This window comes from Patagioenas fasciata, chromosome 9, assembly GCF_037038585.1.
Source record: "Patagioenas fasciata isolate bPatFas1 chromosome 9, bPatFas1.hap1, whole genome shotgun sequence".
Classification (NCBI taxonomy): Eukaryota; Metazoa; Chordata; class Aves; order Columbiformes; family Columbidae; genus Patagioenas; species Patagioenas fasciata.
In genome coordinates this window covers 6,713,206-6,728,908 of record NC_092528.1, presented here as the reverse complement: position 1 = coordinate 6,728,908, position 15,703 = coordinate 6,713,206, and the positions used below count along the sequence as shown (strand labels likewise).

Below are 15,703 nucleotides of genomic sequence, written 5' to 3'. Positions count from 1 at the left end.
TTAATTCCATGCGTGAGGCTCTTGTGGTCGGTGAGGGATGTGGGGAGAGTGGTTGCACCTTGGTCGGGACGTCTTCCCCTTGCCGAATCCATCCTCCCTTGCCGAATCCATTCCTTGGCACGGTCCTCAAGCAATCAGCCAAACCGCAGCCCCTGGGGCTCATCTCTGCTGGGATGGGAAGGGTCCCGCTCCATGGTGGGACATCCCACCACTCCAGTGCCACCCAAGGCGCGATGTTCTCCAGTGCCGTGGCACGGCCACGAGGAGGCTGTATGTCCACGTCCCCACCCCATAGCTAAAACTCCCCCAGCCCCATCCAGGGGTGACTCAACCTTTTGCAGCATCAGCACTAATGAGAACCGCTTCAGACGTAATTAATAAGCACTTGATGTTCTCTAGATGGAGGGGACACTGCGTGGCATGAGGAGGAAAAAGTGCTTGATTAGTTGCTCTTAGGAAGGGGAGATATTTGTTTCCCAGGCAGGAGGGGTTTGTGCTTCAGATGCCACCCCGATTTCCCAATCAGAAGAGGCGTTGGAGTTGCAGAGCAACATCGGTGGTTCCTGAAATATCCCCAGAATGGCTCAGCATAATTTCCAAGGGGTTTCTAACTGCTGTACCTGGGGGAAGAGCTGCTCCCTGAGATAGACCCACCATGAGTTTGGTGGCAGCTCGCTTTCCTTGCTCGGTCGGTGGCTCGATAGCGTGAGCTATCGAGGGTGTTGAGGGGTGAACACGCTGTGCTAAGTGGTACATGAAAGTATCGACTCTTGCGTACGACCTCCAGCCCATGTCCATCGACCCCTGGAGTCTCACATTGCTGCGGTTCACAGGGGAAATAATCTCATTCGGTGTCTCCTCTGTTGAGCCTGCTGCCTGGGGTGGGTGTAGAGCATCTTCTGGAGCTTGTGTTTTTGGGACATGCCTGAATTTTGATCCCCCCTCCTCCAAGTTGTTTGCTCCAAACTCATCAGGAGGTTCATTGCAGGTGACATTGTCCTGGTGGTCCCCTCTGCTTGGCCCCGTTGACCAGAACCGGTGTGATCTGACACACTGGAGCACTGAGCACTGAGCACTGGCCCAGGCTGCCCAGGGAGGTTGGTGGAGTCTCCTTACCTGGAGACTTTCAAAGCCCGCCTGGACACCTTCCTGTGCGACCTCACCTAGGCGTTCCTGCTCCAGCAGGGGGATTGGACTAGATGATCTTTTGAGGTCCCTTCCAATCCCAAACATACTGTGATACTGTGATACTGTGATACAACAGCATCGCCAAGGTGGCCCGTGAGCATCGCTTGCCTTAGTGGTGCCAGCCAACCTAAGCTCAGCTTTAGTTGTATCCCCCTCAGTAAAACCAAACCTGCCCTGGGTTGCAAGGGTTTCCTGAAATTCAGTTTATGGCTGTGCTTGTGGTTAAGACAGGGCACCCAGCTCTGATAAACCAACCCGGTTTTCAGAAATGGGTGAAGCGGTGGGACTGGGGCAGCATCTGAAACCCCTGGGCAGAGCTCTGCTTTCCTGCTCTGCTCCCAGTGCCGTCCAGCTCGCCAGCACCGCTCCTGCCCCGCTCACTCATCCTATCCTTAAATTGCTTTTCGTCACTGGTGTAGGATGGATTTCTTGGCTTGCTCCCAGCCCTGAGCTCTGGTTTTAATGTACAGCAGAGATGTAAATGTTCGTCTAGCGCCAGTCGGGGCGGGGAAGCCTGGGATAGGGGGTTGGACATCGGTGTCTGTTTAGCGGTAAATCAATCTCCCCTTTCATCCCTGGGGAGAGTTATGTCGTGGCATTTAATTTGTGGCTACTATTCAGATAGCTCCCGGCCCCGCTGCCCCTCAGGATTTGGAGCAGTGGTGACAAACCCGGTGGTGACAAAACCAGCCCCATCCTGGCAGCCCCGCCAGAGGGAAGAGGCTGTGGCCGCTAAATATGCTTTTAAAGAAGAGTATAAGGAGGCTAAATAGCCGCAAATCATCACCAAGAACTCCATCCCCCTTCATTGGTTGAATCAGAATAATAAGCTTGGGCAGCGTTAGGATGATGAGAAGCATCTGGTGCCAATCACCGCTATGGGCACACGGGGCTGGTCACTCCACTGTAAGCCTCCTTGCATATATGGATGAATTGTCAGTGTTTGATCAAATTATGTAGTGTTTGGTCAATAAAAGTGGGTGCTCGGAGGGGCAGTGCGCGCCTCATCCTTCCCTGCAATGCCTCCTTCTGTCGTGATGCTTTAATTCCTAGTGGGAAGAGCTGAAACACTGAGGAGAAATGGAGATGGGCTGGGGGTCTCCATGAGCTGCACCAGCCGTGTTTCACCCCGATTTCTTGTGCAAAAGTGCTGGAGCAGAAGGTCGTTGTTATTTATATTTTATATATATTTATGTAGTGTGCATCACTATTTTGCCGTCTGGTTTATGGAAAGGAGCGGCAGCTGCTGACAGACAGAGCTGCGGTGAGAGATGGGGCAACCTCGGCCCGGTACAAGGTGGAAACTAAAGGAAAGCAAAACCTGAGTGGGTGAAAAGTGATTTGCAAAAGTGACCTTGAAAGTTGGTTGTTTTGTTTTGTCTAATTTTTCTGCCCTGCTGACCGTTTTGGAGCGAGCTGGCAGCCCCGCGGCACCGTCTGCCCAGGGCCTGTGCGCTCCCGTTGTCATCCAACAAACAGATTTGGGACAGATTTCCTCCTTAGACCTCCAAAATCCCCCCAGCCGTGAAAAACAGGGACAGCCAAGCCCAGAGTGCTGCTTAAATGGGCAAGCCTGGAAAGGTGGGTGCCACAGCAGGGAGCCAAACCCAGCTTCTGTCGTGCCTTAATCTGGGCTTAAACCCACTCTTTAGGGTCAGGTACCAGCTAAAGAGTTGTTATCAAAGCTCTTTTGCAGCCAGAGACCCTTAATTTTCCCAAGTCCACCTTCCTGGAGGAGAAATGCTGCTTCTTAACCCAAGTGCCTTTCAAATCCTGCCCCACACCTTCCCGCTTCGATTTGGTTCCCATCCATGAGAAAACAAAAACAAACCCAAAAACCCTGAAAAAGGAGAAACCACGTTGAATTTGACTTTCCCTCCACGAATAAATCATGGCGAGCCAAGCACGGCAGCCGCTGATTTTAATTTACATGTATCCCAAGGCAGATCTAAACCTATTCCTCCGGAGGTGAAGGGCTGGTTTAATTAACTGGCTGTGTAACGAGGAGCCGGGGCCTCTTCCCTCTGCACGTTGGGGAGAGACGAGACCCATTTCCCGCAGGATGCGAACCAAGGCTCTGGGAAACTCGTGTTTATCTCATGGATTTCTACCTCGACAGAACCCAAAATAGGGAAACAATGCGACGAGACGGTGCTGGTTGTAATTAGGTTGGGTGAGCGCTCTGGGTGATCTGAAATGGTGGGAATTTGTGCGTTTGGTGAAATTTGCACCAAAATGATGTTTGGTGGCTGATGGGGCATTTCTGGGTACCCTCCCTCCCCTCCTCTCCAGAGAACAGCTTTATGTGCTTGATGTGAAAGGGAATCAGATCATTAGAAAGTCAAAATAAAGGAAGAAAACCCACAAAACAAACCCCCAAGAGAGATGCAGGAGGGATGACGGGAGAGCATCAAGTAGGGATGCAATTAAATCTCTGGCAACGAGCGCCTGCTCCCTGCTTGGATGTTTGCGGAGGGGATGATGAGGGCACCCTTGTCATCCTTTGAAGATGGGGACATCGCAGCCCCCGCCGGTGACATGAGAGTGACAGTTTGCCCGATACTGCTGGTTTTTTCCCCTTAAACTGCACCCCTGGTGTCATCAGCACATCAAAGTGATGCAAACCCAAAAGCATCGGTTGTGTCACAGCCCATGGTGACACTGGGGCTCTGCAGCCTGGTGCGTGTGTCCCCCGGGGACACGGTGCCACCGGTCCCCTCAGCGCTGCCTGCATGGTCTTGCCGCTAAAATACCCGTCATTTGGAAAGATGAAAAATTGATAGGGTTTTTTTTGGTGTGCTTAAAGATAATTATATTCTGTGTCAAAAGCATCTGCAGAATGTACAGGGGGTTTCTAGCAAGTGTCTCCTCTCTTTTTTTAGTTTTCATCCAAAATTGTAAGCTTCGTGCACAAAGTATTTGGTTTAGGAGACAAGTTTTATTTCTCTTAATGAAAAATTGTTTGCAGAAAGTGGGGAAATGGCCCTGAATCCGTTTCCAGCGGGCTGCAAGTGCAACAAGCTGTGGTTCCTCCTTTTGCGACCCACGGTGTCCTCAAACCCAAGAGGGCACCTTCCCCGCTGCCCATCTCCCAGGGGTGCTGGTAGGTGCCAGCCACATGTCTTTTTGGAGCAAGGCTGGATTTTCTAGGCTTTTCTAGAGCCTTTGAGGCTGACATTCCTCTCCATGCCACCATCTTCCTTAAGGCCATCATCTTGTGTAGCACTATTACTTCTAAGCCATCTTTTCATCACCTGCTGTACTGACATGACCATGGGCACATGCTTAAAGACACAGGTTTTGCTCTCCAAAGGTGTTGTACCCAAACGGGCACCCAAAACGAGCATGAATTTGGGAAAACCCAGCAAATGTGTTTAACTGTGCCCCAGCGGTGACGTCGGGGCCATGGGAATGATGAGATGGTGCAGCCTTGCGTTTCTGCGAGTGAAGGGAGCCGGGGTGGGGAATCGCAAGCTGAAGTCTTTCATTCTTTGCAGAAGCTCGTATTTTAAAACCCAGTAAAGAAAAAATGCCACTCTGCATCCCCAGGGAGCTTTACAGCGAGTTAATACAGAAGAGATGTCTCCTTTCTTTCTTTCTTTCTTCTTTTTTTTTTTGACTGAAGCTTCCCTGAGAGAGTAATTAAAAAGTGCAAGTTCCAGGCGTTATCCGAGAGGATTTATTCTGAAAAATGAAACGCTTGGATGCCCCCGCGCTTGCACTCTTTGTGCTGAGGCTCTGGTCTGTTGGTGGCGGTTTGCCTGGGGCTGGATGAGCAGACAGGTCCCGCTTACCTCCGGCTCTTTTTGGAGCCCCGGCACCTGAAATATAAGGGTGTGGGGTACACGCTGTTAAGACAGCAGAGTTTTCAGCAGCAAAAAGCCTCGCTGCTTGTTCAATAATACATCCAACCCCGTGCAAGGTGGTGATGGGGATGCAGGTCTGCGGCGCCTTTGCCAGGTGGGACCTGGCCACAACCCCAAAGCTCTTGGGGGGTTATCCAGCCCTGTGGGGTGCTGCAAATCTGCTGCCATCCCCACCATCACTCTTTAGGCATGGGAGAGACTTGCATCTATATTTTTTCCCAAAAAAACCCCTCCAGCGATGACATCTCGCTGCAAGAAGCCTGGGTTGAAGCAGCCCTGCAGCGATGCTCCATCTCATCTCCAAACGCCTGCGTCACCCTGGGAAAGGGCTTTCCTGCTTCATCATTTACAAACTCACCCTTGGTGCTTAAACACGAGAAAATAGATAGTTAAGCACATCATTAATCATACTCAGCCCACACAATCAACAATCAATTAATTCTCCTCCAGGCAGAAGGGATGAGGGTTGCGGGTTGCAGAAGGAGCATGTTCCTGCAGGGAATACCGAGGCAGAGCCTTGTCCTGCGCTTGGTCCCAGGCGTTATTGCGGCTCCAGACCTTGCCAGCTCCGGGAAACTTTTTTGCAGCGGCCCTTAAATCATAGCAGATGCTGCACTTGCTGTTAGTGGCATGATTTATTGCTCCCTCCCGGGCTCGAGCCCTCTGTCTGAGCCTTTACGCCCAGACTGCGCGTTTACCATCCAAAGGGTTATGGATCCCACAGCACGCGGGTGTCCATAAATCCCATGGGGGCTTGGTGGGGTTTGGCTTTGGTTTTGGCTTTAGGTTCATAGTTCAGCTCCCCCGAAAAGAGGGGGGACCTGGGCAGTGGTGAGAGCGGAGGCTGCAGCTTCGGGAGGAAGGAGGGGACATCAACCTGCCCTGAAACTGCGGGGGACTTGAGGCAAGCACGGGGTAATTACAGGAGAGAAAAGCTAATTGGTAATAATAGCAATTAAGAGGCACGTGCCTGCAGATTACAGGAATTTACGGATAAGCGAAGTGATGAAAGGAACCTGAGGGCGCTGGGTTGCAGAGTGTACTTTGCTCAGGTGTTTTGATGAAGCATCACTTGGATTAATTGTAATTAAACATTAACAAACAAGTCCTCCGCATCCTACCACAGCCAGGTGGGCTAAGTGTGTCTGTAGTGCTGTCACCCCCTTGTCCTCCCCTGTGTCCCATCCCGGTACTGCTGCCCTCTCCGTCCTATTCCTCCAAAGAACCCAGCACGTTTCTGAGCACGTTCTCCAGCTCCAGAGCCCACAAGTTGCAGGTCTCTTGGATGCTAACGCTTGCTGGTGGGACCACAACGCCACTGGGACAGTGTGGAGAGTTGCTGGTGGGGAGAGGTGAAGCAATGGAGATCCGCCTACAAGTCTTGGTGGCCACATATGGTTTTGTCTCCTGCCTTGTGTGTCTGGTGGAACTTGGTGTCTCCAGGGTGCAGGGTTTGCAGCGTCCATGGGAACTTGCATGTCCATGGGGCTCAGGGAAGGGTCTATATTGGCATCTCCAAGTTGTCACCCCAAGGCCCTCATGTCCCCACCGCATGTCCTGCAATGTGCGGTGGTCCTATATGTCTGCACAACACAGTGGGTGATGGCCCATGAGGTGCTTCCATAAGGATGGAGATGTCCTCCCATGGTGGGGAGGATGGAGGGCAGCATGAGATGGTGACTGGTCCCTCTGGGATGCCATGTCCCCACCTGGCTCTTAGCGCGGTTGGAAAGAGACGGTTCATCGCTGCTGGTTTTGTGCCTAAGGTGGGGAGGGGGGCAGATCTCCTGCATAATAAAATTGTAAAATATTGTTTTGATTTATCCCTTTTTATCATCTTTTAATATCTGAAAAGGCTGTGCGAGCAAGAGGCCTTCATGAGTTTTGAATGACAGGTTAAAGGGCTCCAATAAAGATTAGATGGTCCACTATCTCCCAAGGAAATTGCATCAAAGTGGTTCCTCCTGCTTGCTCCTATTAATTTCCTCTTTGCGGCTGCTCGGAGATGCCTCATATCCTGATGCAGCAGACAGGGGCTAAGAGGCACTTTCCATTATCTCGATGATCGCTGTGTTTATGAGACACTTAGGGCGTTTCTCCGGCGAGCCGTGCCTTGGAGGTGACAGCAGAGCTGGGGGCCACACGGAGATGGGACCATGGTGTGTGTGAGGGCAGGAGCCATCACCCCCGACCGGGTGGTGGGGCTGGATGGAGGGACATCTGGTCCCTCTGTGCCAAAATACAGCTGCGGCCTTCTGGAGCCTTGGGTTTCCTTGGGGTTTTGTGAAAGCATGGATGAGCATCCCTTTGTTGGTGGGGCAGGAACAAGGGACCTATAGTTGTCAACGCATCTTCCCCCTCTAACCACAGAGCAGACAGCTGATGAATGACACCTCCCCCTGGCACTGATTAAAGCTGTAACTGGAGCATCTTCTCCTTTATGAACCCGTTCCCATTCAGGAAGGTGATTAACCCCAGCCCCAGGCTGCGCGGGATTAACGAGATGGACCCATCAGACACTGTCATGGGTGTTGCGTCAAATTTTACCTCAAGCATTTAAATTTTGCATGGAAAAAGACCTGAGCTGTGATGTTGGGATGTTGGAGAGGGACATTTTTCCTCTTTTTCCCCCTTTTTTCCCCCTTTGCTCCCCTTCTTTCCCCCTTTTCCCCCCCTTTTTTTCCCCCATTTTCCTCCCCTTTTCTTTCCCCTTTTTTTCCCCTTTTCCCTTTCCCTCTGCCCCCTCCCCAGGGCACAGCCCCCACCTCTCCTCTCCTCTCTCCACAGCCTGCCCGGCGGGGACGTTCAAGGCCAGCCAGGGCGCGGGGGTCTGCACGCTGTGCCCCCCCAACAGCCGCTCCACCTCCGAGGCCTCTCCGCTCTGCACCTGCCGCAACGGCTACTACCGCGCGGATTTCGACCCGCCGGCCGCTGCCTGCACCAGTGAGTAACAACTCGGGGGTGGTGGGGGACATGGTGGGGTCTCACTCATCCCCACTGCGGGGGAATGAAGTCTCGATCCCTTGGTTTTCACAAAATCCCAGAATGTCAGGGGTTGGAAGGGACCTGGAAAGCTCATCCAGTGCAATCCCCCCATGGAGCAGGAACACCCAGCTGAGGTTCCACAGGAAGGTGTCCAGGCGGGTTTGAATGTCTGCACAGAAGGAGACTCCACAGCCTTGTGTTCAGTTTGCACCCATTGCCTCTTGTCCTATCACTGATTGTCACCGAGAAGAGCCTGGCTCCATCCTCCTGACACTCCCCCCTTTCCATATTGATCCCCATGAATGAGTTCCCCCTCAGTGTCCTCTTCTCCAGCTCCAGAGCCCCAGCTCCCTCAGCCTTTCCTCACACGGGAGATGCTCCACTCCCTCCAGCATCTTGGTGGCTGCGCTGGACTCTCTGCAGCAGTTCCCTGTCCTTCTGGAGCTGAGGGGCCACAACTGGACACAATATTCCAGGTGTGGTCTCCCCAGGGCAGAGCAGAGGGGCAGGAGAACCTCTCTGACCTACTGACCACCCCCTTCTAACCCACCCCAGGTACCATTGGCCTTCCTGGCCACAAGGGCCCAGTGCTGGCTCATGGTCACCCTGCTGTCCCCAGGACCCCCAGGTCCCTTTCCCCAAACGCTGAGCAATGGGACAGCCCCACAACCCACCTCTCCCATTGAATTTGTTGTTTATTACATTAAGCATTGATATTCAGCGCGGCGGCGTGTGCGACGCATCGCTGCACAGCTGGCTGCTGAGCCGCCGTCAATGGCACAGCGGCCTCAAACCTGGCTTTTTGGAGAGAAAAAAGCCCAGGAGAGAATAAAGAGCTGCTGTGCTTTTCACCTCACTGGGGACATGAGTCTCAACCTCAGCATCGCCCCCCCAAATATGCTCCAGCCTGTTGAATCAGCCCATCAGAAGCTTTAGCGCAAGGATGCTCTGCACCCTGGGGAGTGCCCAAAATGCAGGTCAAAAACAGGGGAAGGATTTGCATATTTTACTGGATCCTTTCAGCTGTCAGAGCGGAGGTAGTCAGCAGGTAGCACAACTGCAGATAAATCTATATATCTTTATTACGTCTCGTTACATAGCGGATTTACAGTATCGCTGCGCTACGGGAATACAGCACGAAAAAGTTCATTTGCTGATTTTTATTCCTTCTCGTCGACGTTTAATTTTACAGCCCTCTAATTCGAGGTGCCAGCTGTTCGCCCACAAGGTTTCTCCGTGTCGGAGGAGTTAAATCACAGCGTGATGCTGCTCTGGACCTGAGCCCTTCCCCAGGGCGATACCTGCGGGTCTGGCCCCCAGCCCTGGCCTGGGGAGGGAATTAATTGGGGAGGCAGTGATTTGCCTCTAGGCCAGGGAAAAAAGGCAGTTTTCTCCCTTTTTCTTGAAAAAAATCTTGAGGATATATTGTCTGCTTAAGGTACCAAGACGGGGATTGGATTAAGGTTCCTTGAGATGGGTGGCAGCTTTTTTGGAGGGGTAACAACTCGCTATTTATTGATTTTCATTCGCAGCCTGTGCGAGTCCTCCAGGCTGAGTCTCCCTGGGGAACTGGTGTCCTGCCCCCAGCGTGTCCCCCTTTTATAAACCTTCTTTGACATCTCCACTATGTGCTACTGCAATTTTGGGGAGCCCTACAATGGGATGTCAGCCCTACAGTGGGATGTCCATAGAGCCTCAACTCCATGAAAGCGAGGACCCCACACTGGTAGCTGGAGAATTAAAGCGAATGGAATTTTTAAATTTTATTCTTTTTTTTTCTTTTTTAAAGGCATTTTTTTCTAGGCATTTGAACAAAACGCTTTTATCTGCAGTATCTGTAGCACAGGCTCAGGGAGCAGGGTGACCTCCCCATCCTGTGTCACCCCAACGCAGATGAAGCCGCCTTGCCCATCCCATCCTCAGACATTAATGGGGCTAATTTATCTGCAGGCACTAACGATGCTCCCCAGCACACAAACGTGGAGAGCTCCCTTTGGGATGCTTTTCCCCAAGACAGAGTGTGCTTTGCTCTCTTAACCTTTCCTCGCGGGTCAAGTCCTCCATCATTTTTATTGCTCCCCCCATGGTGGCAAAGTCCTTTTTCTTCCTCGGAAGTGCAGCACTGAGCCCAGCCAGCAGGAGTAATTAATTGCTTTCCTTACTTAATATAACCCAGCAGCCAGATTTTGTGGTTTTGGCTGTGGAGCCAGCCTGGCTAACCCCAAATCCTTGCCCAGACCTGGGCAGACACATGTTTGTGCCTCGATGATGCCTGGATTCCTCCTGAATCGCTCCCTCTGGACTCCGGCCCTGCTCCAGCAGCACGTGCAAGCGGAGCTGCATTCGGTTCCCATCTTCCATAGCATTTGCGATGGTGGATTTTAATGTGATTTTAAGCTCTCATCCAGCATCTGAGCTGCTTGCGAACCAGCGAGCGATGCCGGCTCTCCTCCACACCGTTAGAAACCTGGGCTCCCGGCTCGAGTTATGAAACGATTAATAACCACTTTCCATTTTTTACTCTTTTGTCGCCCGCTGCTCCTCCATTTCTCCGCAGTGCTGGCTAAGTGGTGTTTCTCTTGCTGCGATAATCTATTTGAGATGCTTCTCCATGTGAGCACTGGAGCTATCTCAGCATCTCCCCATCATTAAAATGGGTCTGTCTTCATAGGTGGATCTACATGCGCTCCGCATGGGGTTTTTTTGGAGGCTACGTGGGTTTGTGGCATTGGGAGTCCTTGTCCCAAGCCTTGAAGCCTTCTCTCTGGGGTTGGTATTGCCCACGGGCAGAGGCTGAGCTTGAATTGAGCAAAGCCATGGAGACCAAATCCCTCTTGAGGTGGGAGGTGATGGGTAGACTGATGGACAGAACCATGGGGTGTCCTCCTCCATCTCAATCGCTCTCCTTTCTCTCAGGTGTCCCATCCGGTCCCCGCAACGTCATCTCCATTGTCAATGAGACGTCCATCATCCTGGAGTGGCACCCGCCGCGGGAGACGGGCGGTCGGGACGACGTCACCTACAACATCGTCTGCAAGAAGTGCCGCTCGGACCGACGCGCCTGCTCCCGCTGCGATGACAACGTGGACTTTGTCCCCAGGCAGCTGGGGCTCACGGGGACCCGGGTCTTCATCAGCAGCCTGTGGGCACACACGCCCTACACCTTCGAGATCCAGGCCGTCAACGGGGTTTCCAACAAGAGCCCCTTCCCACCGCAGCACGTCTCCGTCAACATCACCACCAACCAAGCCGGTGAGTCTGGGGACGGCGGATTTGAAGCTGTACGCTGTGGTTGCGAGCTCTGTCCCCAGAGGAAGAAGCTCCTGGGATGCCATGGTTGCAGAAAACCTGCACCCAGGCTTTCTCTCCAGGAAAGTGGGGAGAAAGGCCAAGAAAAGAGAAAGGAAGAGGGATTGGGGAGGTGGAGGCCTGGGCAAAGCAAGGAGGACCGATATCTGCTTTTTCTCCCCTTCTACATAGCTCGGGGATGAAGCGGCATCACCATTTCCCCCTTTTCCCAGGTGGGAACAGGGATGGGGTGAATCCAGCCTTGAAACACAGCTGGGCTGCACCAGCATCCCGGGGCTGAGTTCAGGCTCTGTCTCCTCTGGCACATCCCTCTCCCATCCTTTTCCTCATTCCTTTTTCCAAGCTCTCCTGCCCCTTTCTCTTTTCCTGGTCAGCCACAGGTAGCTTGGGGCTGAGCCAAGATGTGTGTGGATGGCAAGGGAGGGCTGATCCTGGGTGCAGTGAAGAGCAGAGGGGATGGAAACCCATCTGCTTTGGGCAGAGAAAGGGGACGGTAATTTCTGGTGTAACGCCGGCAACCTTTGCCAACTGCTCCCTTAGGAGAGCACGACAGAGAAGCCGGGTGTAAATATTTCAGTCTCCAGCTCCAGGGAATACAAATCTGTGCTCGTGCCTGGCTGGCGGCGCTGTCTCCTGAACCACCTGCAATCAAACCTGCCTTTTGTTTCCAGGCCTTTTTTTTCTGGGGTAGGATTTTTGGAGTGTTTCTTTGCTCATCTCCCACCCTGGTGGTGGGAGCTGGGAGCAGCCGTGTCCGTCTGTCCGTACCCCGTGCTCCTTCTATGTCTTGGAAAGACTGAATATCAATGTGGAAGTGCTCCCAGTGCTGCAGAGCGAGCTGTGGGGTAACCTGATGGAAATGCATCAGGATCAGTGCTGTCCCTTGTTTTGCCTCTAAAATCCCTTTGGCTTTGCAGCGGGTTTTTCTGCCTCTTTTTCCTGCACAGGGCTGGATCCGGGCTGGTTAATGCATCTCTGCCCTCAGCCCCATCCGCCTGCATGCTAACGGGGCGGGGAACACGGCAATTAACAAAGCAGCCATCAAGCTAAGTGTTTAATTTCAGCCCACGAGCATCTTCCTGGAGCGGATGTGGAGTGTTTAGAAACAAAAATACAGGATTAATTACACCAGGTAAACAGAGGCGGTGCCGGACCGTCCCAGTGCTGTGAGCAGATGGAGCCAGCACCACTTTGGGTGCACAGGGTTCCTTTCTCGGAGGCTTTTTGGTAGGATTAAGCACAGGATTGAGCTGCTTTGGCTGGCTCTGCCTCTTTCAAGTATAACTTGGAGGGCAAAATCCTTTGGAAAAGTGGCTCCTGGCTAATTTAATTGGGCTGGGGTGTCCCATGGGTTTCCCATCCTTGTCCTCAGGGTGGGTGGATTTTGGCACCCATGTCCTATTGCTGACAGCACACGGGGGTGCAGCCGGGCGCTGGATTCCCCGGAGAGGCTGTTGTTGCAGACGATAGGAAGCAAAGCTGGAGACTGTCACCAAGCCTTGGTTTGTCCCCACTGGGGAGAGCTTTGCTGTCTTTGCCCCCCTGTGGGAGACATCCCCGAAGCAAGCAATCCCAGGGAGAAGCAACGCTGAGGATTTCTAAGTCCCTAATTAAAAAGAGTAATTGGTTTAAATACCAGAATTCCCTCATCGCTAACAGCTCTGGCTCCATGTACGCTGCTGAGATGCTGCTTTTCCCACTGCTAACACGTGAGCTTGTCCCATAGGGGGAACAGCCGCAGACATGGGAGATTTGGGTTGCTCCCCATTAATTTTCCCTCCCTCCCCGCTTCCTTGGCAGCCCCCTCCACTGTCCCCGTCATGCACCAGGTGAGTGCCACCATGAGGAGCATCACGCTGTCCTGGCCTCAGCCCGAGCAGCCCAACGGCATCATCCTGGACTACGAGATCCGCTACTACGAGAAGGTGAGCCGCATCTGCACGCCTGACGTCGGCAACGCTGTGGGCTCCAGGCCACCAGCGGTGAGTTGAGCTGGAAAGCGTGCGACAGAGGGTGGGCTGAGGGGACATGGAGCTTCGTACCGCGCTGCAGGGGAGGATGTTCAGCTCCTTGTTGGGAGAGGCAGAACACTGATGAGCTCTGGACCAGGCTCTTTGCTGGGAAGGGTGGTGGGAGAGCTACCAGGTCACTTGTGCTGGCTCTGAAAGGTGGGAGCAATGTGCAACGACAAGTAGGGGAGCGATGTTGCGGCTGCAAATACCAATTCCTTGCCCACGGCAGCATTTTCTCCAGCACATCAATGCCCGTTGCTACCATGGCTCTAGGTTAAGAGCATGGGGACAGCGTCAGGGGGAAATGAGGGGGATGGCGAGGACCAGCGAAGGTTATCAGGGCTGTCCCTGTCCCGGGTCACCGCGTCACGCCATGTCCTGTCGCTGGCAGCGGTCCTTCCCCGCAGGGACATGCTCCAGACCCTTGCAGTGAACCGTGCCGAGCCCAAGCTGTTCTATCCCTCCCGTCTCTTGCCGGCTTTAATGAATTCCTCTGAATGTGAATAATTAGATGATCTCACCAGCGGCCCCTTTATGGCAAATCACATTGCAAAAAATGAGATTTGAGACATGAGATTTCCACCAGGGTTTAGCACGAGGACCCCTGCGAGGACTGGAGGGGCTGAGGCCTCGGTTGCACTTGAACCCCCTCGAGCAGGGTCTTGTGGGACATGTTACAGCGTTTCCGTAACTGCGTGACATTTCTGGAATGTTCTGGGACATCCATGGTTCCAAGAGGAATTTGCTGCTCATGAGCGGTTTTGTTCTGGATGCTCTTATTGTTGCTCCTCCGCGCTCACTGTGGTGGGACCAGGGGGCGCACATGGTGTGGGGACTTTATCCCCCCGCATATCCCCTGCCATCGGTGTGGCTGCAGCGTCCCTTGTCCCCTGACCGTCCCTTCTCTTGCAGGACCACAACGAGTACAACTCCTCCATGGCCCGCAGCCAGACCAACACGGCCAGGATCGAGGGGCTGCGCCCTGGCATGGTGTACGTGGTGCAGGTCCGCGCCCGCACCGTGGCCGGCTACGGCAAGTACAGCGGCAAGATGTGCTTCCAGACACTGACGGACGGTGAGCCCGGGCGGGGGGACAGCGGGGAGAAGGGGCTGGTAGTCTTTCCAGTGACAGCTTTGGGCTCTAATTGGATTAAACAAACTCGTCTCTGCAAACCTCTCTCCCGGCAGGCAGCGTGGCAAAAGCCAGGTGATTTACAGCAGTGTCTTATTAATCGCCAGCTGGAGGAGTAATCTGCTTTAAATCTCTTAGCTCGGTTTTCTCCCCTGCTATTGAGCTGCGGTTTTGTCTTGCCAGTCTCGGAGAGTAGTGGCAGAGCCCCCGTCACCGGCTGTGGGTCTGGCATGGTGTGGTGGGTAGGAACGGGGTTTGTGGACTGGAGGAAGGAGCAGGGATGGTCTCCAGGGATGCTCAGGGACTGGAGGAAGGACCAGGGATGCTCTACTAGGATGCTCAGGAGACTGGAGGAAGGACCAGGGATGCTCTCCAGGGATGCTCATGAATTAGAGGAAGGACCCAGGGATGCTCTCCAGGAATGCTCAGGGACTGGAGGAAGGACCAGGGATGCTCAGGGACTGGAGGAAGGACCCGGGATGCTCTCTAGCGATGCTCAGAGCCACATCTGAGCCATCAGGGCAAACCTGGAAGGGCCAAACCCATCACCAAGAGCTGATTCTCCGCCCCGAGGTGGTATGTTGGATGGCGGTATGAAGCTCATGACCTTCATGGCTTATTCTAGCCTCCTTGCCAAGGTCATACTGCGTTTTGCTGGCCCCAGCTCCTTCCCTGCATCCAAAACACTAGATCCCTTTAGAGATTAATAACTCATGGGAGGGTTTTTCATTAATCCCAACTTTGGGAGGAATCTAGAAGGCAGTGAATGAAGCAAGACTCCTTTTGTGGTCCTCCCACCCCTCCAGACACTGGGGGAGCTGAAGTCCCTGCAAGAAGCCTCTTTTTTTGCTTTGCTGGCACAGTTCCTGCTCTGGTGACACCCCTGGGTCCCAGCCCCACTGGCTGTCTCTCTGAAACCTTTCCTTCCTTCCTAACAGCAGTTCACCCCGTGCTTGCACTCAAGTGCCAGCCAGGGTGGGACAGGAAAACCACGCAGGGTGACCAAAGGGAAGGAAATGGTAACAAACCCCTGCAATGCCTCGAATATTCAGGGCTGGGGAAGTGAGAAGAAAAATCCTGCCTCAAATAAGCAATTAATTGAAATCTAATAAGAATGGGTAGTGTAGATTATTAAATAATAATTGATTGTTAGATGAGAATTTCTCAGGATTTAAGAGATAAATCTAGTTGCTAGTAATTAGCTGCAGAGT

At 53.1% G+C, this 15,703-nt stretch overlaps 1 protein-coding gene across 2 annotated transcripts in view; it reads left to right on the top strand.

The window, feature by feature from the left end:
• The window catches only part of EPHB1 (EPH receptor B1), a 71,222-nt gene that overhangs the window by 37,415 nt on the left and 18,104 nt on the right, over positions 1 to 15,703 (top strand). For both annotated transcript variants that reach the window (XM_065845057.2, XM_071812373.1), the window contains exons 4-7: positions 7,842 to 7,997; positions 10,956 to 11,291; positions 13,149 to 13,330; positions 14,273 to 14,435. In XM_065845057.2, the coding sequence (XP_065701129.1) occupies positions 7,842 to 7,997; positions 10,956 to 11,291; positions 13,149 to 13,330; positions 14,273 to 14,435 (837 nt within the window). The remainder of the gene's footprint in view (positions 1 to 7,841; positions 7,998 to 10,955; positions 11,292 to 13,148; positions 13,331 to 14,272; positions 14,436 to 15,703) is intronic.